The sequence below is a fragment of the Uranotaenia lowii genome, chromosome 3 (assembly GCF_029784155.1).
Source record: "Uranotaenia lowii strain MFRU-FL chromosome 3, ASM2978415v1, whole genome shotgun sequence".
In the NCBI taxonomy this organism is placed as follows: domain Eukaryota; kingdom Metazoa; phylum Arthropoda; class Insecta; order Diptera; family Culicidae; genus Uranotaenia; species Uranotaenia lowii.
The window spans coordinates 186,634,224-186,658,438 of NC_073693.1; the positions used below are offsets into that span (position 1 = coordinate 186,634,224).

The following is a 24,215-nucleotide window of genomic DNA, read 5'->3' on the forward strand; positions in this document are numbered from 1 at the left end:
CAAGGTACCGGGTCCGATCATCAGATCAACGACTAGGAGAACCGGCAGCTTATCGAATGCGAAGCCCCAACGAATCCCAACCCATTCCCTCATTTGGACGCTTTCCGGTCATGAGCACCTTTTTGAAAAGCATGATTGCAAAGGTGAACAGCGCCGGAGGGATGAGGATTTTAATTTCGGGAAATCCGGCCAGCTTTTCCAGGATCCTGGTGCCTACCGCAGTTTATTTAATAAGCACATTGTCATGCAGGCATCCATTCCAAAACCGGATTGAAAGATGAAAATGACGACCACAGCCCACAAGGTGAAACAGAAACGCTTGAAGCCATAAATTCTCAGACATTAATTGTATGACATATTCGACCAAATATTAAATCATAAATGCTTTAAATTTATGTGAAATTGGACGCACAACAATGAAGCATCGCTTTTGACTTAAAATTAGATTTTTTCATAAATTATATTGCGTAGGGTAAATTTCGGATGACATAAGATTTCGGAGACAAACATTTCCATGAGCAAATTTTTAGTTTATTGTCATATTCTACCAAAGCTTTTGTGTAATCAAGTGTTTAACATAAAACAGATTTATTAATACATTATAGCGTAGATTTTTCAAACTTCCTATATCATTACAGTAGTCACTCGCTAGTCAAACACTGTTGGGACCGAATGGTGTGTTCGAATACAGAAGCTGTTTAGAAAAATATGATTGGGATCAAATATGCAAATATGCTAGTTTGTATTATTTTTATAATCACATTGACTTGAATTAAGTAAACTTAATTTAGAAAAAAAAAACAGATCGATTATACAGCTGCCCAGTGAAACCTTTATATTTGTACTTTGGAAAATTTAACACATTTGTTTTTCTCAAAGATGTATTTACATACATACGTTTATGTAGAGCCGCTAACATTACCAGTAAGCGACGAAATAGTCGAATAGTAAAGCAGCAATTGTCTACTCAAAGGCGATTAAAAATTGTGCTCATATGAAATAACAAAATCTGTTCTCGGGATATAGTTATAAAAGATGAGATGAGGAAGTATTGATCCAACCAACCATTAAAATTTTAAAACCATCGTTAATGTATGATTAGAAGGAAACAAACTCCAGAAGATATCGTATTCTATTCTTATTTTCTCTTATTAGGTAGAAAGAAATACAAAAAGCTTAAACTTTCTGGTGTTTTTTCCTTCTCCTAACGAAGCAAGCTTTTTTAAACTTTCATAGTGCTTTGTCAATTGATTTTTAGCGTATCTTCTGACTAATTTTGTGTTTTGATAAAATTGAGCACTGCAAAGGCTTCTATACATTTGCCTAGTCCGATCAATCACTTCAACCACTAAACTAATTCACGAATGTTAAGTTAATTACCAACAAACATCTCTCTCGCAATGCTCATCAGACCAGAATTGTTAATGATGCTCTGGATTTTCAATTCTTACCTGATTCTTAGGTCAGTGAATATTCCTTCAAAAAAGATTTGTCTGGACAAAGTCATCATCCTTCCAAAAAAGCACACCAGACAGTACCATAATCAGTCCAGCAGTTTTATATTGAATCAAATAACATGGGGTGTTAAATTGTCGTCGCAACAAGGTTTTCTTGATGAACCCTTCGAAAAGAACTAAAAAAAACAAAACAATCATTATCGAATCTTATTTAAAGTGATCATTTAGATTATTAATTGATGCTTACTCAATTAGTTCTGGTTTCATAATATTTTAGTAGCTTTCAACAACGACAGCTGTACTTCCGGAACATTCAATTTCCCATTGCTTTAATCCAGTGGTTTGCAATAAAGACCAATAAGCTGGTTCAAAAATTTCAGACACTATTGGTGCCGTTATCAGAATAGTTTCAGGCAAACAGCACTCATTTCCATTTTGTTCAAATGATTTGTGCAAAAGCGGTTGCCATTAAGCGCATAGAACGGTTTGCCCTGCTGGTTAATCTGACACTGACTTGGTCACCATATTTTCCGGTAGAATCCGGATCTTGAACCATCGATTGAACCAAAAAGTCCTCAGAATGTTCACCTGGGTTTACCCGAGAACATGTTTATGCCCATGAATAGCAGGGTGAAGCTGCTGGTTGGAAACGCTGGTAATTATATCGTCTGGTCCGACTGATCGGACGCGGATTGATCGACTGATGGGAGCTCATAGTATCGGTGCCATATTGCTGTACTTGTGGCACATAACTCTTCCAAAACCAACCTACAAAGATAAAATATTGTTATAAATTTTACAACGTAGTTTCTCATTAGATTGTCGTAATAAAACTTACCATATTAACCGCCGTCTGCCCAAGGGCTGTGGAACCCGGGCCATTTGTTTTAACAATAAGACAAACTACCCGGACTAGCTGGAGGTAGCGCCATCATCGTTTTCGTCCAACGTTAGTTTCGCTCCTATTCCATCGGTAGCCGGAAGGGGTAGAACGACTTACCCATCATGATCTTCTTGGTATCCTCTTCAATCCATTTTTTTTACTATGTGGCCAGAAACTTTGTCAAAATGGGATTTAAGTTGGCTGTAGCGGCTACGGATAAGGAAATCTGGTGTCGATTTTGGGCTACATGAACCAGAACATTTATGTTTGCCTTACCTTATGCATTACTATCGTGCAATGCTGAACCAAAAGAGGAAAAGGGAACCGCCTTATTTACCTGCTACAACACTTCAAAACAGAAATTTTCAACGGCATTTCGCACCAAAATATGTTGTTTACTCTTGCATTTGTTTTTGATTCTTTTTCTTTGAAGGGTTGCCAAATTGTCATTTCGTACATAAAATTACATCATCTCTAATTTAAATTTAGGTCTCTTGTGAGAAAATGTGATGTTACGCTAGAATCCAATCACACATGCTGTGAATTTTATGTTTGATGTGATTGAAAATTGCATCTTTCGTGGATTAGATCATGATGCAGTAAAGTTTAAATTAAAAATGATGTAGAATTAGATCAATTTCAAATTAGATTGAAACCTCTTTAGGTCTTCAAGCGTTTCTGTCTAGATTAATTTTATAAAATTTTTGGTGTGCAGCTCAATCTTATGGGCCATCATACGACCCATTAATAATAATAAAAAAAACTCACCAAAAATTCTTAATCCTAGGTCTTCAAACAGCATCGTTTTAAGTTTTAAACCGGATTATTTGCAGCTGACTTCGCAGTAAAGGAAACACCCGGGATGATTCCATGTTCCAATGCCGAGTATTAGCCTTCCGTTTGTTCACGAATGTCGAAATCGGTTCTCTTGTAGGTGGGCTGACACCTGACTCCATTGGCGTGTGGGCCAGCTTTATGTTCAACGTTTCCTGTTCCACGGTACGACTGTTTTAATCCGGTGTCGTTAATATTCTTCAGGCAGACGCTTTTTTGTCGATCGAACGAACGACATCCTCCAGTGGAGAGCTCAGAATTCTTTTGATAGGTAGAGTGTCTCGAAATCCACGGGCCACATTGGAAGTGTTAGAACCTAGACAGAGCATAAGATTATTAGAGAAAGAGGTTCGAATTGGAACCCGGCGTTTCCGGGTCATAAATTGTACTGGTTTGAACGGCGGATCAGAGAGCAAATTCTTTCATCATTCTTTTTTTTTTGCAGTTTATCTCGATGAGCTCTGCATCTCGATGCTTGTTTACTCCCGTGGAAAACTAAAAAAAAGTTAAATGAAAACTTACCGCAGTCATTTAAGAAACTGTAAAAGACCTCAAAAATCGGACACACTAGGAATAGTTTTACAAAACGAAACTTTCCTTACTCGACCCCGAAAGTAGACGGTTGTTGTTGTTGGGACAACGCTCGGTGCAACAGCAGCTGGAAAACGCGATATTTTCTCTATTATTTCAACCACTCATGAAAACAACACGCGGTACAGAAATTTGATTGAAAACATCCACACGCGCATACGTTTTTTCCTGCTTTGCTTTTCCTAGAGCGCAAGCGGGATGCCACTAATACATATCGATTATTAGAGAGAGACAGTTGCGCTCAAAGCTGCCAGAAAGAGACGCTTGATATTTCACGTTTGTGTTGACCGCGATACTGATTTACAGTTTTCGGTGTTTTATTACCGAAAATTTATGGCAAAGCGATTTGTTTACATGAAAACTAACGAACTTCGTTAAATCAAGAATTGATTCACCGAACTCGGTAAAAATAAGCTGTCAAATTGATCAATTACCGAAAATTTTCGAATTGCAGAACTGGTTCTGTAAAATAAATTACCGAACTCGGTAATTTTCGTTTACTGTGTAGCAAAAATTTTATTTGTGACATCAACTCGTCACCATTCATGTCATCAGTCATTGCAAATTTCTCTACCTTCTTAATGAAAACAATCAGATCCAAAGGACTACCCTTTCCGTCGTACTTAAAAGGCCAGGCGTGAATTGGTTTTCCTCTTGGTCCTCTTTGATGCCTATTCTGTTCCCTGAGTATCGAAAGCAATACTTCATCTCGGAGCTCCTGCGACATTTCATTGTTCTGATTCTCCCGATGTAAACCTCGATGCCTCTGAGAATTGCCTCGATCTGGTAACGGCGGCGCCTGATGCATCTCTACTTGCTGCAGAGCTGCATTAGTGTTTTGATGAAGTGTCTGATGATTCTGGATTACTTGTTGTGGCTGCGCAATGGGTAACTGCCTCAGTCTTTCCAAGATCTCTTCCAACAGCTCCGTTTGATTCCTTTTGTTGGAATCGATGTCACGTCTCGCATCTGCGTTGGTGTTGGATTTGGGGATTGCTCCAGTTCTCTGCATAGTTTCCATCCGACGACTTAAATTGACCGGATCTGTCGATGGTACGGTTGCACCCCTGGTGCTTCGATCGTTCCTCAAATCCTCTTCACCGAATCCTCTAAAAGGGCTGGATGTTCTCGGCATACTGTCCGAAATCGTCAAATTTGCTGCTGCCTCAAGCTGAGTGTTGTCTACACCACCAGTATCTTCATTCGATGTCAATATTGTATGTAACTGTTTCACTTCACTTGTAAGTTGCACTAGTAACTCACTACGCGGTTGATCCTTAGGAATTAAATCCAATCTATTACGGTAATGCTCAAGACGCGAAAGCAATTGCTTTTTCGAATTCGAATCGTTATCAATGACAGCTTTACGTGTATTTAATTTGATCGCTTCTAAGTTTGTTAAACATATGTTGAGATTATCTTCAATATTCATCACGTGATCTGAGGACTTAGCAAAAGTGTTTGCTTTTTTCTCCTCCGTGATTAATGATCGCAACGCACTAAGTTTAGTTCTGCGATTGCTAAAACCAAGGTCAAATTTGTTTCTGAGCCGAAGCTCGTAATCAATTTCCTCATCATTCAAATCAATTATGTCCATTTTAAATTTTATTTTTGTAGTATTTTACAAAAGTTCTATTTTATTCGGGCGCCAATGTGGCAGATCTCTTGCCGGAATTTTTAAATTGCAGCAATCTTGCTGCTCTGCAATCTGTGCACGAAATGAAAAGAGTGCGTCAGATGCGAATCAAACCATTAATGAATAAAAACCATAAACCTTAAGCTTACCTTGATGTTTCTGGTGATATGTTCACGCTCGGAACATCACGCTCCTCTTCTCGGCAAGAAAACGACGCAAGAATCCCTTCAGCGCTCGAGGCTGGAACACAAGCTTGAAACGCCTTGTTGGGCGGCAATTCCCGGCATCAAACACTGGCCTTTGCTCGGGGCCGGATCACGAGCAAGGTCCTTTTGGCGCTGGGGGCCGGATGAACAAATGGCCACTCAATCAGCACTCACAAACCCGACATCCACTTATGGACATTGCTCGGGGTCGGATCACGAGCAACGTCCCTCTTGGCGCTGGTGGCCGAAATAAAAAAACAGCACCTTAATCGGCGCTTAAACAACGGCACTCAAATTCCCTTCGGCGCTCGTGGCCGGAATACAAATAACCGCTGACCCGGTTTTGTTCTCCGGGGTAACTTCCCCTACGGCGCTAGTGGCCGGGGAATAAAGTACAGTAGGCAAAAGTGCCTGAAATAATTTGCAATCCGCTCCGGTGGTGTTGATCGCTGCGCACTGAGGGTCACCACAGTTCACTTCGAGGTGAACAGCTCCCTCAAGTGCTGGCCGGAATTGACTTCTCTTCGGCAGTGAGCACCCTTGAAGCGATCCAACACCGGTAGTCTCCTGCAAGCGAAGATCCAACGCGGCGACGATTCCACGTGTGTGTGGAAAATACCACACCACAAAAAAGCCCTGCAAAAAGACCACCATAAGTTTTTTATTCCTAACCACAAATTTAATTTGCCTACCTCTTTTCAGAAGGCCTCTTTTTGCTGGATTTCGTCGGATCTTCGTCGGATCTTCGCCGGGTCGATTCGCAATCAAAAGGGGTTCCGTTCCCCTAGCACTTTCCGGAATTCCTGTGTGGAAACGGGAGATGGTTACGGTTAGCATTTTGTTAACGAAAGTTTGCAGCTAGCCGTTATCCGTCTTGTGATTCTGAACGGAACGGAATTTTTATTTTCGTTAAAATGTCATCTGACATTCACTTACCCGAAGCTTCTTAATAATTCGGTTTGATTACCGGGAACCGGAATTCTGCCTCGGATTTTCGGCTTTCGAAATGACGCGGCGTGTTTTTTCGACGGCAACCACTTTTCTTTTTTCCCGCTTGATTCTATCCTATGATGTGTGATAGACCGGTCGGCGCTTACGCATAAATTTTATGTGGTTTTAGACTTTGGGTTTTTTGTGACCCAGTTAGAAATTGTAACATCTGGAGGCACTCTTTCATGTACATCTGTCCGTTCATCGTGTTTTTTCATCGTGTTTTTTTTTGCCAGGAATTTACCACTAGGTGGCATTCTTCCCTACGTTCATCGTGTCCTAGGTCACGAAAGATGCAATCCGCTTCCCGCACGTGCAGATGGTTTGCCAAAAAAGGAATTTATTCGCAAATTAAGACATCTTCTGAGTGCAGACCTGCTCCGGAACGCTGAACTTATCTTAATTTGGCCGTGAAAAATAGGTTACCGGAGATCAGTTTGAAGTCGGCCTTCACATATGTTTCGTCGTCCATGATGCAGCATTCAAATTTAGCCAGCATGTTGGCACGGGTTTTGTCGCGATTAGGGGCCTTTTGTACCTTGAACGTTCGAAGTCCAGCCTTAGTTTTGGACTTCTGGGAAGTTGGGCTTAGGTGCGGCTGCTTGGCTTGGAGGCGTTCGTGTTTCGGTTGAATGCCTTAACTACGCGGTTGTGATTTTTATTTTTTAGTATTGTACGGAATACTTTTTCCTTCACTACTGGGCTTTCGATCGGTGGTCAATTGTTCCTCGAACCGCTTAATCACTCGCGACACCGTGGAATTCGCGATTCCCAACCTGATGGAACGATGCGAGAGATCCTTGTTCTCCTGATGAATGCGCAAGATCTTACGACTTCATGTCAACGAGTTTTGATCACAGGACTTTAAAACTTGCAGGATGTAAAAAATGCACTATGAACTAAATCCACCCAAATTTTCATTGTATTCTACCCAACGGTAAAAAGTTAGAGCAATTTCATAGTGTGGCAATTTCTTCGTGGACACCCTTTATCAATCAAGCTTCTCCAAAGTGGTCTACGGTGAGTTTCATACTGACTGCATACAAAAATAACGTGGTTTGGATCTGCTAAACCTTCACCACTGTGCCCCAAATGACCCGACTTTTGAAAAAGTTATGCGCTGCAGGCTGAAATTGATCCTTGGCCTAGTACAAGATCTCATGCCAAATTTGGGCCAGATCGGATCACGGGAAGGGGTCGCTCAACGAGCCTGAAGTTTGTATGGGATTTCGAGACATTTTGTTCGGGAGAAACATGAAAAACCAGTCTTCCGATTTCTTTCAAAAACGGGTTTTCTTAAAGCCTGAATTATGAAAAATATTTCATGCGAAGACTGCATTTCGATAAGAGTTAAGATAAAAAGTTATTGAGCTTCAAAAATGGGCTAACTTTTTTAACGGTGGTATTCAGCACTGTTAATGAGGCGTCAATATGTTCGACCGCCTCGATTTATTAACAGTGATGAATACCATCCTTAAAAAAGTTAGCCCATTTTTGAAGCCTATAATAACTTTCTTATCTTAACTCTAATTGAAATGCAGTCTTCGGATTTCATGTTTCTCCCGAACAAAATGTCTCGAAATCCCATACAAACTTCAGGCTCGTTGAGCGACCCCTTCCCGTGATCCGATCTGGTCCAAATTTGCCATGAGATTTTGTACTAGGACGAGGATCAATTTCAGCCTGCAGCGCATAACATTTCACAGGTTTTGAATTTCCCCTACAAATTTGGGGCAGTCTAACGTACACGTTACGTCTGCGATTATTTGGTTCCGAGGGAATATTTTCTTTCGGAATCTCTTGTTCGGAGAAATAACAGTTCTTGTAGTATAATACTTATTCATCTTTACGATTCTTTATTTCTGTTGGTGGTTTATTATTCGTTTTTACGACTATACATGCATAATATTGAGCGTAATAATATTCATTTTCTTGTTCATTTATGTGTAGTTTTCGAAGGCGATTTTTATCGGACCGGAGAGAATGTTGTCAACTATTTTTTTTTTTCTTCAAACTCCTCAAATATTTCATCAGTAGCTACCTTTGGCAAAGGATTTCGTTTTCACACACTAACGGATACGTATCAAAAATATCGTGTTTATCGCCCTCTTTCCTCATGCTTGATTTGTATTGAAAGAAATGAATTCAAGTTAGATTTTTTTTTATGTATTTTGCTCAGTAACGCTCTACTAATCTGTGTGGGGTGTTTTTCCTTGAAAGGTTCATCAATTTGTTATACCTGCTAGTTATCGCCTATAGTATGTTGTATTTTATTTGTTCTTCTAGAGTAAATTGTGAACACGAATACTTTTTTGTGTTTGTTGTTGGTTTTCATATATACTTTTGTTGCGAACTGGTTCAAGGGAATGTTTCGTCGTTTTTTCATTTCTTGTTATTTAAGATTGAATATTGTAATGCGTTACTTTTATTGAATTATGTAAGGGGTTTTTGAGTTTGACTATTTTTTTATTTAACATTTAGAAATTGCTTTTATTGTGTTCAGTTTTTTCTCCATTATCGTACAAATATTTGTATAGATAAATAAAATTTACATATAAAACAATGCTGCTAAGTACTTTTTACACAAAATAATCTATGTTTGTATAAAATAAACTATATACTCTGTTTTAAAAACGAAAATAACAACGTGGCTTAGACGTATTTTTATAAATTGGATTTTATTTTGCAGTTTTGTTTTGATTTTTTTGCTATATAGTAATCGTATGCGATCGTCGTCATTCCGATTTGTACATGCATAGGAATGGATCTTTCTCTGTTCGTGGAATGTGTTGCGAACTACTTACATAAATTACGATAATTTACTTTCATATACGCTTCACTAAGACTTATCAGACTTAAACAATAGGTATTTTCTTCTATCATACAATTAACAAAATGAAGAAATATCCATAAGTAGAGAACGAATCACTGACTTCCTAACTTATCTTAGTTGTGTAGCCAGCTACTTGGCACCCATTGTGGTTCCCGTTCGAGTGAGTTGATTTCGGCCAGCAGTTGGTGGTACGCCCGTTCTGTATCATTGTTGATTATGATCATGTCGAACAGGTGCCCCCAACGTGCTTCCATGTCTCTTGCGGTTGCAATAATTTCCTTCAGCTCCTCTTCCTGCAATTGTTAAGTAAAAATCGATATGAGCACACATGGCATTAACGATTAAAATCTGTTTTAAGTAATACCTTGTATGGTTCGCCGCTTCGTATTCGCTTCTGACGAAGCTTCTCCAGACTTGGCGGCGCCACCAGGACTGTGTAAGGCTTCAAATCTGATGACCTCAGCAGTTTTAGGCTCTGTGGGTGTAGGTTTAGCACACAAATTTTACCACTTGCCACAACCGCCCGAATAGCTTCCAGTGAGGTCCCTGAAAAAATAATAATTATTTTGTTGATCGAAAAATAACTTCAACGATATAATTTCGATTGATAGGTATGTAGTACTTACCATAATAGGCTTTTTCATATTCGCCATGTTCGACGAATTTTCTAGCCAGGATATCCGATTCGAACTGTTGCCTTGATATGAAATGGTAGTCCTGACCAGGTATTTCACCCTCCCTTTGGGGTCGCGATGTATCTGCAAAAAACTAGGGCGTGAGTATATGTTTTCGAAAAATCATGCATTTTAATGAAATGTGAAAAACACTTTTTATTTGAAAGTCTTAAAAAAAACTTACGAGGTATTGCAGCTGCAAATCTCTCCGAATCAGCCATGAGTCTTTGTCGCAGTTCATGTCTTCCAATGTTGGGCGGTCCAATAAGTACGATAGGTCGTTTGTGAGATGCACGAGGATAGTATAGGGCAACTTCTTCGTATGTTAGAATCTCCTCCGGGTCGGGATCTTCGGCTGTGGTGGTTGCATACAGAGGGTATCCGTGTTCGCTACTGGCCTTCTTCTTCTTTTTCTGCCCCTTCCGTGCACATAGTAGAGTGAATCCGCCCGCTTTCCCATTGGCATCGCGACGTGCTCGCAAACCTACATCACCAGCATTGGCCATTTTCATCGATTCACACAAATGCTGGAAGGATTGACTAGGTATCAACCCTGCCAACGTTTGATCTTCCTCTCCTTCACGATACGCCTGCCACCAGTTGGGATCATCGCGGGATATCACATGCAATACATCGCCCTTCTGAAAGCTGATTCCCAACTCGCGGCAAGGGATGTATCGATCATCCTCCGGATCATAATCAAAATGAGCTCGGACATGCAGCACCGCACAGTTTCGGGTTCCTCGAATTCCTGGATCGACTGGAGGCCTTACAGCTGGAACTACGAGGAACGTGAGCGTACCAGTCATTGCACCGAGAAGGGCACACACGTCATTTATAGATTTGCCTCTCATCTCAATACCGTTCACTTCTAGAATTTCGTCTCCTTCGTGCAATAAGCCGGATTTCTCTGCTGCCCCACCACGAACTACTCGTCCTATAACAACCGCTTCCCCTTCGTTACGAATTGTAGCTCCTAATGGTTCTGAGGATTTTTCGATTTGTATTATCCTTATGTGATCTTGACTGCCGTCTCGCAGCACTCCTAAAGGAACGCTCATGGGTTCACGCTATGGAGAGGGATGAGATAATAAAAGATTATAGGATTTTTAAGGGTGCTGAGGGATATCGCCATTGGACTCACCTTTGCTATATTATTGTTATTGTTATTGACTAAGCTAGTGTTATTTGGAATAGATGGCATAACTGATGACGGTTTGACCGGTGTGGTGCTGGTCATCGTGTTGTTGTTCAATGACAATGGCACTGCGGAGTTCGCACTGACGCCGTACGCTGGCGATCGATCGGTGGTAGACGCGATCCGATCATGGGCCAAAAGTAGTCCTTCCATTTCGTAGGTCGATAGCAAATCACATAGTTCTACCGCGGCAGTTGAGTTGGATTGAGCCAGCGATTCGACACACTAAAATAAAAGATTTGTAAGGATTGAGAGTTATAAATCGATGGAACTCGCGACTTACATCCTTGGCCAACGCTTGAGCATTTGAGCAAATGGGATTCTGAATACGTGGTCGCCGTCGTTCAAGGACTGCAGTTCTGGCTGCAAGAGCACGTGCAATTCCAGGACCCAGCAGCAAGCTCTGTGCCGCTGTAACTCTACCAGCGAGTGCGGCCAGACCATGCTTGTTGAGGTGACCTTGTAATCGCTGCAACGCCGACACTAATTCGTTATATCCTGGATAAAATAAAGCCCAGTGTTAGGGTCTTAATAGAAGAGACCAGTGGAAGTTTCAAATGTTACCAATAATTTTCTCCGGCTCCTCGTCATCAGCGTACGCCTCATTGTCGACACCGGTGGCGGGTTTTTCAACGACCGGATTGTCCTGCAAAGCTCGTAGCCGTTGAGAACCCCGAAGACTGTTCCGTAGGAAGTCATTCTGAGCAGCTATCCTTTCCTCTTCCTCGCGTCTCCGACGAAGTTGTTCCTGTGATGATAAAAGCAAAAGGATAAGATTGAGTTAGCCTTCAATAACTCATGAAAAATTTAACATTTTTTCGAGCACAATCCCCAAGGAGTCCTTAACTTGCCTGTTTTTGCATGTAGAATGAGTTGGAGTGCATGAGACTGTTACCCCCGGTACCGTTGACAATCTTGCCATTATTGCCACCGTAGTCTGCCACAACCATTTCGATTCGAATATTAAACTTTGTTGTCGATCGATTTGCAGTTGCATCAAAACGGCTCAACTTTTATAAATACTCGTAAAAACACACAATCGCAAAATTAACTACCGGTAGCTAGCTTGAGCTAATAAAACTAGAAGAAAAATCGTTTTCTAATCACTTTTTGTGTGCGGGTGTGCACAATTAACTCGAAACAGTAAATTAGAACAACTACCTAGGTACTGTGTGCTGGTTGATCAAAAATTCAGCCCACCGAAACAAAAAGTGACCAAGTGGCAGTGCTTGACTAGTTGGGACTAGGGGGGAGAATTTACGAGGTCACGGTCGAATAACCGTTCACATTCGGTGTTAGAAGTTGTCGTCCTAAAACTCAAATAGCAATGGTTGTGTGAATAAAGTTTTCTTTTATATACTGTAAGCATTCCACATTGCTCGGATTTAACCGAAATTGTCCAGATAGTCAATGTAAAAGTTTCTAAAAGTCCGGTCCGGCTCGGATGTTCTAGAAAGTTTTGGGAGCTTGCCGGAATTTTAGCATGATTCAGAAAATTGGCTTAGCTTCATTAACTACTCACATCCACCTTTAGTAATTGAACCCGAAATGCTTCGCCATTAATTGTTCAAGCGATATTTCTCTTTTACGTATGAAGTACTTTCTGTTTAAGATTTATTATGGTCTGATTGTATTAGAATGATCACGTTAGCATTGCATTTTAAACATTTAGCATGATTCAGAAAATTAAACATAAAAACTTAAATTGCGTTATCACAATTATTGAGTCCAACACCGAAATTTCTAAATCAATTGCAAGAAAATAAAAATCATAACCATTTATGAAATCTGACATACGAATTGAACGCTGCTTGCGTGCTTCGAAATTAAAAATAATAATTTCAAATGTTTTTTGTATCACTTTCAACCTTGATTCTTTTGAATGCCTCGATTTTGCCCAGATTTGATGTTGATCGTTTTTTTTGGAAAAAGTTTAAATTAAAAATTTTGCTAGGTTTCTTACAAAAAATTGAGTTGGGCCAATCTCCACAAAATCAAACATAAACAGCTATGATATTCGTTTTCTGATGTAGGTACCCACATATTTCTTTACTCGGATTTATTCAAAACTAGCTGATCCCATACGAACTCCGTTTCGCTTTTAACTTGGAGTATGTTATGAACAGTTTGTATGAAAGTCAATTGCCAAGCATTTGCGAGATGCACTTTCGAATTCATTTTTAAGTAATAATTGCAAAAATATTGGACGATGACTTTTTATGTCGTCTGCTACTAAATTTGAAATCAGGAATTATTGCCCGTGCCAAAAAAAACCCCGTGTAAAAATTTCGACTCGATCGTTGCATAATAACGCAATTATTGCCAAAAAGGTAAACCTCTTTCTGTGACCTCTTATACAATCTTTGATATCTGAAATTGATTGCCCTTCCCTTAAAACTCCCGGGTGAAAATTTTCCGAGCAACCCATTGCATAATAATGTCAATATTGCTAAAAACGTGATAACCCAATTAATATGGACGACCCCTGGCAAAACATTTAACATCTGAAATCGATTGCCCGATTTTAAAAACTACCGTGTGCAAATTTTCATCCCAATCCGATGTAAATTAACGACGATATTGCAAAAATATTGAAAGGTTAATATGGACGACCCCTTTTGCTGGTCCCTTACACTGAATTTAATACCTGAAATCCATTACTCGTCCCTCAAAACTTTCGTGTTCCAATTTTCATCTGAATCCGATGTATAATAACGGCAATATCGCATTAACAGTGAATAGTTAATATGGACGACCCCTGTTTGCAGTGTTCGGCACAAAAACGCTAATTCGCTAATCGCTAGTTAGTCCGATAACTTTTTGTTAGCGGTTTAATTTTGCCGCTAAATTTTGATTGAGCTAGCGAATTAAAAAGTTCCGCTATTTTTGGTTCCGCTAAATGAAGAACGCTAACTTCCATTTACTTGTTTCAAATTCACAAATTATTACTGATAGAAGTAGACTTTTTGTTATTTGACAAGTAAAGGAGACATCGGGCATCATTCTTACACCAAAATGCGCTCCAAGTGAAAACGGTCACTTCGAATGGTCTCTGGGCAGAAGTGCCTCATACAGATTAACTTTTTTTCTCTTTAAGTACTTCTTTTCTCAACATTCTCAGACAAACAATTCAATAAATATTGTTAAACAGTATTAAACTATTTTAAACATCATTTATATAATTCAAAGCTAGAAGGTCAATTTTTAGATACTGTTTTTTGCTTTCAAAAGTACAGTAAACGGCCTACTTGATCAATATTTTACATGACTTTAGCATGGTCGTCCACATGCGGTGATTTGTTGAAATGTGCTTTTTAGGTTAATCGATGGATTTTCAAAAGCTTTTCCAAATTTCTAAGTTTTTTTAGATCTCAGATTACTATCTCACACTTCAAGTCTCGAATAATAAATGCTGGGAAAATCCGCTTTTTACAACTTTTTTTAAGTGGATGAGATATTTACATTTCACAAAGCAGTATTTTTACAAGTATTTCAAATCTGGTAAAATAAAAATAAGATAGTATCACCATAGAATGAATTTGCATATTTATTTCATTTAGTTTTTTAGATACACGTTTGGCAATGCTTCTATCATGAGAATTTGGCATTACTATTTTGAAAGTTTGAAAAAAAAGTGAAACCTGGTTTAAGATTTTTCAACAGACTGGGCACAAAAAACAATCTGCACTATGTTTGTAAAGTATTTGAGCAAACGAATTGAGATGCAACCATAATCCATGCTATTGCCATCCTGTTTACGTTATTGTTTATCAACAGTTAGCGATTAGCGATTAGCGCTTTATGCTTGAAGCGATACATTTTTCCGCTCATTAAGCGGTTTTAATTAGCGATCGCTAAATTTGAATGAGTTAGCGATTTAATTAGCGCCGCTAATTTTTCAATTAGCGATGCCGAACACTGCCTGTTTGTAACTTGGATGAGAGGAATCAATTTTTTGTCCAATAACTCCTATGTGCAAATTTTCATCCCAATCCGACGAAAAGTAACGTCAATATCGCAAAAACAATATTTGTCTTGTACGGACGACCCCCTTCAGAAGGGGTCTTCCGAAAATCTGAAAATATTTTTCATCATTCCTGGTCCTAATGAACATCCATTCCAAATCTAAGACCTCTAGCTCTTAAGACGGCTGAGTCTATAGAGGACAAACAAACAAACATACAGAAATGGCTTTTTATATATCTCGCGTGAGCTTTCATTACGTCATATGAAACATCTTAAGAATTCACAGAAAAACTGCTGCAAAAGCTATCAAAACAACTTCAAAACGTGTATTTCACATATAGAATATGTTGTCCAGGCTACAAATATTCTAAATGGAAAGAAATTGCCACTAGTTTATGTCAGTTTTTGAATGTTTTCGTAATAAAACTCTTTGTTTACATTTTGTTTCATACGACGTAATGAAAGCTCACGCGAGATATATAGATAACGATTTGTTCTATTTTCAGTTAAATGAGCTAAGAAGTCTACCATTTCTCAATTATATATTTTATTTGCTTTTAAGTCTCATCCGTCCCAAGTTTTTTAACCTGTCATAGTTCTAGGAGTGTTAATTTGATATTCCTAACTAAAACAGCTGTAGGTAGTTATCTGCTACCGATTTTTACAAAAAAAAATTAGTTTAAGAAATTTTGTAAAGTGACTCAAAAAGAATTTTCTGCCAATATTTGAATAATAAGCCATGATCATTTATTTTTGTTATTGACAAAGAATAAAATTCGAAAAACATGCTTCAACAAATCCTGTAGTTTCGTGTGAGGTCCATCTTGTCGCCAGAACGAATTTCATAGACTCCCTTCGGGCCCGAGGAAAACCACCTAACGTCCCAGTGAGAGATGTACTAGCTGTGCTAGATTTGGACTACATGCTCGAAATCTATCTTTTTCTAAAAGCTATCGATCTTCGTCTATAATTCTTTTTATTTTCATATTTCCCTTTCCTATCTTCTTTCTCTTTAAAATAAAAGTGTTAAGCTAAGCAAAATATTGTAAAAACAAAAAACGAGTTTGGCTCAAACTCAAAAATGTATAAAAGTGGTGTTAAAAATTGTTTTTCAATCAGCCAACCGTTTAAGGTTGTTCAGTCCTTAATTCAGCATACCATACCATAGAAATTTAGCTATTTTAAGCTACAAGCATTGCTAAAAGTTTCAAATTGACACTATCGTATTTACCCTAATCCGCTCTTGGGTGTAGATATGACACTATAGGAAGTTTGGTGGCTTGTGACTATATTCGGGTGCATCCAAATAAAAAAAAAATCGGGGACCCTCAATGAGTTCTTGAAATCATTAATTTTGCATCATTATTTTTTATGGACGAACCCTGAAAATCCAGACAAAAAACTCCTTAATCAGACCTTTAGTGTCAATTTGACTCTCCGTGCTTAAAATCGCTATATCTTTCTTGTTTCTCAACCGATTTTCACAAAATTTACAGTTTTGGAAACACGTATGTAATTTACACTTTTTAAACAATATTCAGCAACAACACTTCAGTTTTTCGTTATTCAAAGTCTAAGAGAGAAAATCCGGAAAACATGCTTCGTAAAAAATTCTAAAGATCAGCTCCGGCATGCTAAAAAAATCTTTTGTAGTTGGAAATTTTTTATATTACTTAAAATGTAGTTTCGAAGACTCACAAACAAAAACCTCTCCTGATATAATGATAGCATTTAAAAGCAAATGGGTTGTTTTATATGAAAGTTTAACTTTTTTTCCTTTGTATAGGTTTAGTTTTAGAGTTTTTTTTATGGTCATTCTATGATAATTTTTGGATATTTAAAAAAAATAACATTTTCTATAAGAAAGCCTGTATAGAACAAACGGCTAAAATCCCTATCAAATGGCTAAGTTTGAATAAAAAAAAAATAACATAGGAACAGTGGTAGGGCCTAGGGGATTAAATAAAGGTAAAATCCATTTCTTTTTTAAATATTGAGAAATATTTATAATTTTCGTCCCTAAATGTATACAGCAACATTGTCCATCTATTGAGGATATTTGTTTTTGAAAGAAAACGTAAGAAAGTTCAATTGAGTCCAAACAAAAATTTACTTTTATTTATGTTTTAAGCCTTCAGTTCTAATTGGCATCAAACCAATAACCTTGAAGATGTTGAGATACGTTCAAACCATAGTGATCAAAACATGAAATTTGGTATTGTAACAAACATTTTGTTATAGCCACTTATAGCCTAGTTATAGCCACTAAATGTCGTTTGAACATTCTGCTATCATTGATCATGTTTCATACTCCTTACCTCAGTAAGTATTTTAAAACTTTTTAGTGTTACAAAAAAGCAACGCCTTCCAAAATATTCGAAAATGAATTAAAAAAGTTATCAATGTTCCCCCAGTTTACGGTACCTTCTTCATCAGGTTTGTAATAAGAGAGTGATTAATTTAAAAAAAAATCAAAGTGTTTGAAGGACCTTCATAGATAATATGAAGCAGCATGTCCATATGAATGATATGCAAATATCTCAACGATTGGTAGTGGATCATCAATGTCATCGACTCTAGAAATCAAGTCGCACATATAAGCGATTTTTTAACCGATATCTATAGCCAAATGATTCTACGTTTATCACAGAATTTAACAAAAAACTTTTTTTTCGTTTCACAACAATAATGTGGGCTGGCAAGCACAAGTTCACAAACACACTTCAGAATTATTATTGAGGTGACGTCAGTCAGTCATTCGGTGGTTCTCCTATAGCCTCACCAGCAGCGGTGTCATATATACAGATTTTTCTGTATTATACAGATTTTTCAACGCCAATACAGATAAGATACAGATACAGATTTTTATACAGATTTTTGAACACTAATACAGATTTATACAGTTTTTTTAGAAAATCTAAATCAATTTTCAATTGTTTATGAAACGGTTTCCACGGGCGAACTGAGCTAAATCTTTTAAAACCTTTATCTTTCGAACTGCAGTATACCGCAAATGCTTGCAGCAGCACATATAATTTATCCAGACCATTAACTTCTACAAGTAAGCTTTTGTGAAGACTATAACCATCATTTATTATAGGTTAGTAGGAGCTTTAATAGTCTCTTTTTCTCAACAGCATAACTTTATTGTTTAAACGAATGATAGCCCCCCAAACAGAGTACACAAATTTTGATAATAAAATCAGTTTAAAATCTCTTCTCCTTAAGTTTGATATTTATAAAGTAGGGTGGTATTTAAGATTATCACATAAAAAGAGAAAGATTGAGAATCATATAGAAAATTCTTATTTCAGATTCAATTAGATTTGCATCGCCAGTTTTTTAATTCAAAACTCTTTGACTGAATAAAGTAGGAGAACACTTTGAATTTTAAAACAAATTCATTTCTTATACGATATGCAGTATTTTTTTTTAAGCTAGCCCACTTATTGAAACCAGTTTTAGTTCATAAATACAGGAAAAAATCAGGAGTGATGTTTCTTAGACGAAACTTTTCATAGTTAGTCCTAAATGTGCTAAGGATTTAAAAATAAGATTTACAATTTTTATCGATAACACATGGCAGAAAATTTCAAGCAATATAAGAGTAATATAAGCTCTTATTTTAGATATAAATACTAAAAATAGGTTAAAAAATACATTCAATAAATTTATGCGCTGGCAAAACTACATGACAAAGATATAAAAAAAATGTTTCAATTTAGTAATCGATTTTCTCAAGGACCGCGAGTAATTTTGACATTGGAGGAAAAAAGTGATAAAAGTTTCCGTTTTGTCATTTTTGTTCCAATTCAACAAAAAATGGAAATTTTGAACTAAATTTAATGAACAAAATAAATCTTTCATATTTCTTGAGGCACCGTACCAGTAAAAAGGTTTTGAAGACTTCGGCAATGTTGGGAAATAAGTTATAATCATAAATATCAAATTTTCAAAAACTTTTTTGAATGATGCCAGATTTATTATTTAGATATTATTTAATTTTTTAATGCGTTGTTTCTGAAACTAAAATATCTAAGCAAGATTGATTGAATGAAAGACATCAGAAAGGTTTAAAATCTGTTGTACGTATTCATGTAGGTTTATTTTTGGGTTTAAAAAAAAATATTAAAATTTCTTTTTGAAATTGATTGATTTGAATTTAGGAACCCAAAATCTTCCAAAATCAATTAAGTATTAAAACATAGGAAACATAAATGACTTTCCCTTCTGTAACTTTCAATCATAACATGAATTCAATTTTCGTACTTAAATATACATTTTTGAATTTAAAGATTTTAGAAATAAGGTTGGGAAAAATTAGAAAACAGAAATGAGATTCTGAATTGGTTGAATATGAATATGGTTAATTATTTAGAATTATAACTCAAAATCATTGAGCTAAATCTTAAGCATTTTGCCTTCCGATTTAGACAATTAAAAACATAGTTTAAAAGTTTTCTGTATTAAAATGAAAAGATGCTCAACAAAATGCTGTTCAAATGTGACAAACTTTTAAAATTTGTCCTAAGGTTGTTAGGTTGCAGCCAACAAAATTGCATGTTTTCATCTGGCGTGAGTTAATAAGCCTTTAGTAATAATTTTATTTCGCGGCCCTTGAGACCCCAATGTGCGGCCGGCAAAGCCTTTCCGAATTGAATTATTTTCGCAATTTTTGCCTGCGGTAGTTCGTTAGATATCAAAAAATACAAGCCAATAAACCAGAAATAGTTGATACGCGATGACTTGTTTAAATATGTAATTTACGTGTTTCTGTTTGCATTTATCCCTCAATCATTCATATTGGGGACTTTTTTTTTCCAGAAATGTAACATTCAATGTATTTTTCAAAGGGTCCTAATTTTTCTTGAGCGTTTTTAAATTTAAAATCGATAACTAAATGAAAGTCGGCAAACGCAAATTAAAAAAAAAATCGGAAGAATATTTATGAGCACATAATGATGATTTTCATATTTTTGTCAAATATAAAGTTGTATGATAAATTAACTCAGCAGAAATTTTTTTTGAAAACATTATTATTTTATCAAATTGGAAAAAAATGCTAATTTCGTTAGTAATTGAATTAAAACTCAGCATGAAAAGTGCCGGAAAAAAAATTTACATTCATGATAAAACCCTGTATTGTAATTTTGTATTTGATTCATAAAATCTGTGGAAATGTTCTCTGATGTTATACCAAACGTTGACAAATTCAGTCTTTTCACTTGGTAAATAACAATTCATTTTCAAAACGTTAAGATATTTTCTTCAACAGGCCTTCGAAATCTTTTCCCAGTAGCACTAAAGTTTAATCAATAAAATCTATTAAAAAATGCTAAAAAAAAATAAAGAATGTAGACTCTCCTAAAATTTGCTTAGGAATCTGTGAAATTTTTGTTATTCCCAGGATTTCAGCAAATTTGGTTGACACGTTATATTAAAAATGTTTTTCGCGAATTGCAGGAAAAAAATCAGGGCTTCGTAGGGCCAATTTAAATTGTGGATTTTTTTTGGAAATACGTACAGAAAACAGAAATTTAGATCAGTGAGTTTGAACCACAAAAATAAAAAAAAAAATATATCTCTAGTTTTTTAGTTATTGCTGTGATATAGATACATAGCTCCAGAAGACTTTTAAAGAAAGTAATGAGTAGATACCGCCAGTTAAGATAAAAATGATTATTATATGGAAAGGCGTTAAACGTGTTTGTGCATCGTACGTTTTTAAGGAAAAATGTGATGCAAATGATGTCTATGTTAGGAAGAACGAATGTTTGCGAAGAAGTTAAAGTTAATTGAAAAACTATATTTTCAAAGATTTAAAATAAATGATTTGAAATAAAAAAAATCGCTTAAAATTTGTAATTATTATTTTTTTATTATCTAGCAAATCTTTTTGTTATTATCTATAGAGTTCGATAAATGATTTACGAGTTTTATTTCATATTAGGGGAGGCCGCCGAGAATATTTTGAAATCAAACTGGCCCGTTGGTTCAAAAGGTTTCTCGCCCCTGCTCTAGATAAAGTTCAAATAATGAAATAAATTGTCAATTTGTGAATAATGAATACGTTAAAACCATCAAAACTGATTTCCAAATAGCATATTAGGCGATAAAGTTACATAGAAAACAATAATATAAGTTTTTGGTCGTTAAAGTTCAAATACAGATAAATACAGATTTTTTCATGAGGCCGATACAGATTTTTTAAAAAACCATCTGACAACCCTGCTCACCAGGTATGATTACCGTCCAGTTCTTCCCCTTGCTTAATTCCGTTGTTGAGTGGGTTTTTTGTTAGCTTTAATATGCTTGACACGAATCGACAGTCAACACCAAAAAACTCCGAAAACTTAAATTGTTTTTTTTTCCTTCTCTCGAGTGCATAATATAAATGACCACATAATTAAATTATCATGCGCTATCGAAGAGGTCGGACAGATCACGAAACTGCTTATTTGTTTCATTTTTTTTCTGGAAAATTTTGCCCCAAAGATTGTGTAAAGATTGAATTGAAGCCTCGTTAATACCACCACAAGGCATCAGTAATCTAGAGTCTGTTTCTCATCATTAATTCAATTACATAGTTGGTGCACATTTGTACTTTTGAGTGTGGCCTTGCTAGTTTAGGTAGTTCGTACGCATGTGAAACAGGTTGCATATTCCAGCTGACGTAGGCGGTTCAATTGATTTCCATTCTCGACCTTTATAATTCGCTAATTGAATTACGCATATTGCACTGACAACACTGGACGCTCGATGTCCAAAGTAAGTACAAGCGAGGTAGTTTAATTACGATCACTGCACTTTTGGAAAACACCACCGTTCGAATTAGACGAATCGACGCTTTTGGCTAAACTTTCTTCTCTTTCACTTGCCAAACCTACAGAGATATCCAACATCAGAAACCCGACTTGAGCTGTTCGGATGAAAGGTGGCCAAACGACAATCGCGCGGACGACGAAAACTGGACTTGCTGCTGCTGATGTTTTTTGCTGCTTCTGCTGGCTGACCATCAGAGAGGGAGCTCCCCCCTAAAACAGACATAGAAGTCGTGTTTGTTCGACTGATTTGGAGTGCCCTGGCCCTGGCAATAGGCGCTCGTTATCCACATTGAGTCAAGTCAAACACAAAACTATACACTTGTACCTACTTGCGCTAGAGATGCGTGTAGACGATAGTGGGATCGTAGTAAAAAAAGCAACACCAGGAAATCTATAGATATAGACACTAAATAAAAATGCAAATAGTTAAATTCTCAGCTACCAGAAATACCGGAGACGAAATACCGAATCAAATCCTCCCCCGAGGCACCCGCATGGAGGAAGTATCGCGCGGAAGCACGGCAACGATGACAACGACGACGACGACGACGACGGTAAGATTGTTGTGGATACGACACGACACCAAAGTACCTACCACCTTTCCAAACGACATCAGCCGGAGAAGCGACACAGCATACGCGTATACGCGAAAGCACTCCACGCGCCCAACTAACACCTGATCATATTTTCGCTCACCCGCTTGACTGTATGCAGCCAGGTATGGGTGCTGTTGCTGTTGCTTGGGTTTCCGTCTGTTTTGGGTTTGGGTTTGAATCGAGAGAGGTAAGTATTTGGAAGGCACTGTTGGTGTAGGCTATAAAACTGCCTCAAAACAGACATTGAAGAACGGAATCGTAAACCTTTAGAGTTGCCAGTTGCAAGAAGCAGAGCAAAATCGCAAAGCTTAAGTATCGGAAATAAAATTTTAGGAATTTAAACCTAAGCTGAAAAAAATAAATCAAATATTCTCAAATTTTTCTTAGTCAAATACAGCAGCATTTTTAAAAAATCTTTGAAGTATACGATGAATAATTCGATTTATTCGGATGGATGTATGCGAAAAATTTAAATTTTGGATTTTGAAAACCAACCATATACGTTTTGTAGATTGGCACCATAAAAGACCGGTTTTCCGAAAAACGGTCCCAGGAAATCGATTTTTGATCAAATAATTTTTTTACGAGATAACACCACATCTCAACATTTCATGCATTTCTAAATCAAGTCCGATTGAGCTGAAATTTGGCACGGGTTAGTTTTGTAGGCCAATCTACAAAATGTACATGTCGGGTAGGTTCGCGAAATTCGGCATGACCCATTTGGCTGCCAATTGTAAGTCCACTAGACCGCTGCATGGTTTGTACGGATTTCACAAGTTTATGCATTTTTACACCTCCCATAACTTTTTGTAGTTGCTTTTTTTTTCAAACAGCAATAAAAAATTTTGAAGCGATTCATTAAGTCATGAATACCAACGAGTTTTAATATTGTATGGAAATTTTATAAGAATACAAAAATATTCATTAAAAATCGCCAGAGATGTGCTGAAGAACAAAAAAAAAATACAACTTTGGATTTTAAACATTCTTTCCTTTGTTTATTTCATGTGACCTAACGTAACCTAACATTACTTGTACTTCAAAAAAGATACCTTCAAACGGGGCATCATTCGACAGCAGGGTTTGATGCAATGTATACCACAACACTTACTCAATTTTTTTTTGTTGATATAATGTTTTAAAGTTCTCATTTAATGATAACCAAATGATGATAACATAGTTTCTCACATTGTGAGAAATTTTTTTTAAAGTTTTGATTCTCATATTTAAAAAATCGAGCAACAGATGTACAAATTTTTACATTTTTCAATATTATACTTTTATTATCCTATATTATCCGGAACATTTTAATGTTTTTAAATCAATATTTTTATAATTCAGTTACCAGTCTGGGTTGAAATACAAATCAAAGATTCACCCTTTAAATCTCATTTTCATATGCTGGAGTATGATTATGAATAAAACGTTTGTTAATTATAAAATTTCCCCCATTCAAACATTAGTTTTTATTGTTTCAGCTTGTAGAATTTTAATAGTATTTTTTACCCCTAAATGTATGCAGCA

At 36.8% G+C, this 24,215-nt stretch overlaps 2 protein-coding genes and 1 long non-coding RNA gene across 8 annotated transcripts; all 3 read right to left on the reverse strand.

The window, feature by feature from the left end:
- Positions 1 to 588: 588 nt before the first annotated feature.
- Positions 589 to 2,741, reverse strand: LOC129756397 (uncharacterized). Its single transcript, XR_008739457.1, has 3 exons — positions 2,617 to 2,741; positions 2,296 to 2,550; positions 589 to 2,225 (listed from the first exon to the last, which is right to left on the reverse strand). It is a non-coding gene; the product is annotated as an uncharacterized LOC129756397 (long non-coding RNA).
- Positions 2,742 to 3,146: 405 nt separating this feature from the next.
- Positions 3,147 to 5,803, reverse strand: LOC129752932 (uncharacterized). Its single transcript, XM_055748722.1, has 3 exons — positions 5,551 to 5,803; positions 4,299 to 5,473; positions 3,147 to 3,345 (listed from the first exon to the last, which is right to left on the reverse strand). Exons 2-3 carry the CDS (start codon positions 5,360 to 5,362, stop codon positions 3,147 to 3,149), a joined length of 1,263 nt encoding a protein of 420 aa, XP_055604697.1. The 5' UTR covers positions 5,363 to 5,473; positions 5,551 to 5,803.
- A 2,622-nt stretch (positions 5,804 to 8,425) lies between these two features.
- Positions 8,426 to 22,720, reverse strand: LOC129756393 (protein PALS1). Of its 6 annotated transcripts, none has more exons than XM_055753255.1 (9): positions 22,422 to 22,484; positions 12,154 to 12,382; positions 11,867 to 12,050; positions 11,586 to 11,800; positions 11,249 to 11,527; positions 10,289 to 11,174; positions 10,057 to 10,188; positions 9,795 to 9,976; positions 8,426 to 9,723 (listed from the first exon to the last, which is right to left on the reverse strand). In XM_055753255.1, exons 2-9 carry the CDS (start codon positions 12,250 to 12,252, stop codon positions 9,544 to 9,546), a joined length of 2,157 nt encoding a protein of 718 aa, XP_055609230.1. In that variant the 5' UTR covers positions 12,253 to 12,382; positions 22,422 to 22,484; the 3' UTR covers positions 8,426 to 9,543. The 6 variants fall into 6 exon arrangements, with proteins under 6 accessions (XP_055609230.1, XP_055609229.1, XP_055609228.1 ...); XM_055753254.1 differs by lacking the exon at positions 22,422 to 22,484 and adding an exon at positions 22,156 to 22,331; XM_055753253.1 differs by lacking the exon at positions 22,422 to 22,484 and adding an exon at positions 21,910 to 22,331.
- Positions 22,721 to 24,215: the final 1,495 nt, after the last annotated feature.

Excerpts from the sequence above, each read along its gene's own strand:
- LOC129756393 (XM_055753255.1), bottom strand. The coding sequence starts at position 12,252 with ATGGTTGTGGCAGACTACGGTGGCAATAATGGCAAGATTGTCAACGGT. Across the intron at positions 11,528-11,585 it reads CTCAAGCGTTGGCCAAGGAT|TGTGTCGAATCGCTGGCTCA; the intron begins GTAAGTCGCGAG and ends CTTTTATTTTAG. Across the intron at positions 9,977-10,056 it reads ATATGAAAAAGCCTATTATG|GGACCTCACTGGAAGCTATT; the intron begins GTAAGTACTACA and ends TTATTTTTTCAG.
- LOC129752932 (XM_055748722.1), bottom strand. The coding sequence starts at position 5,362 with ATGGACATAATTGATTTGAATGATGAGGAAATTGATTACGAGCTTCGG. Across the intron at positions 3,346-4,298 it reads GATGACATGAATGGTGACGA|TCGTACCGTGGAACAGGAAA; the intron begins GTTGATGTCACA and ends GGATTAAAACAG.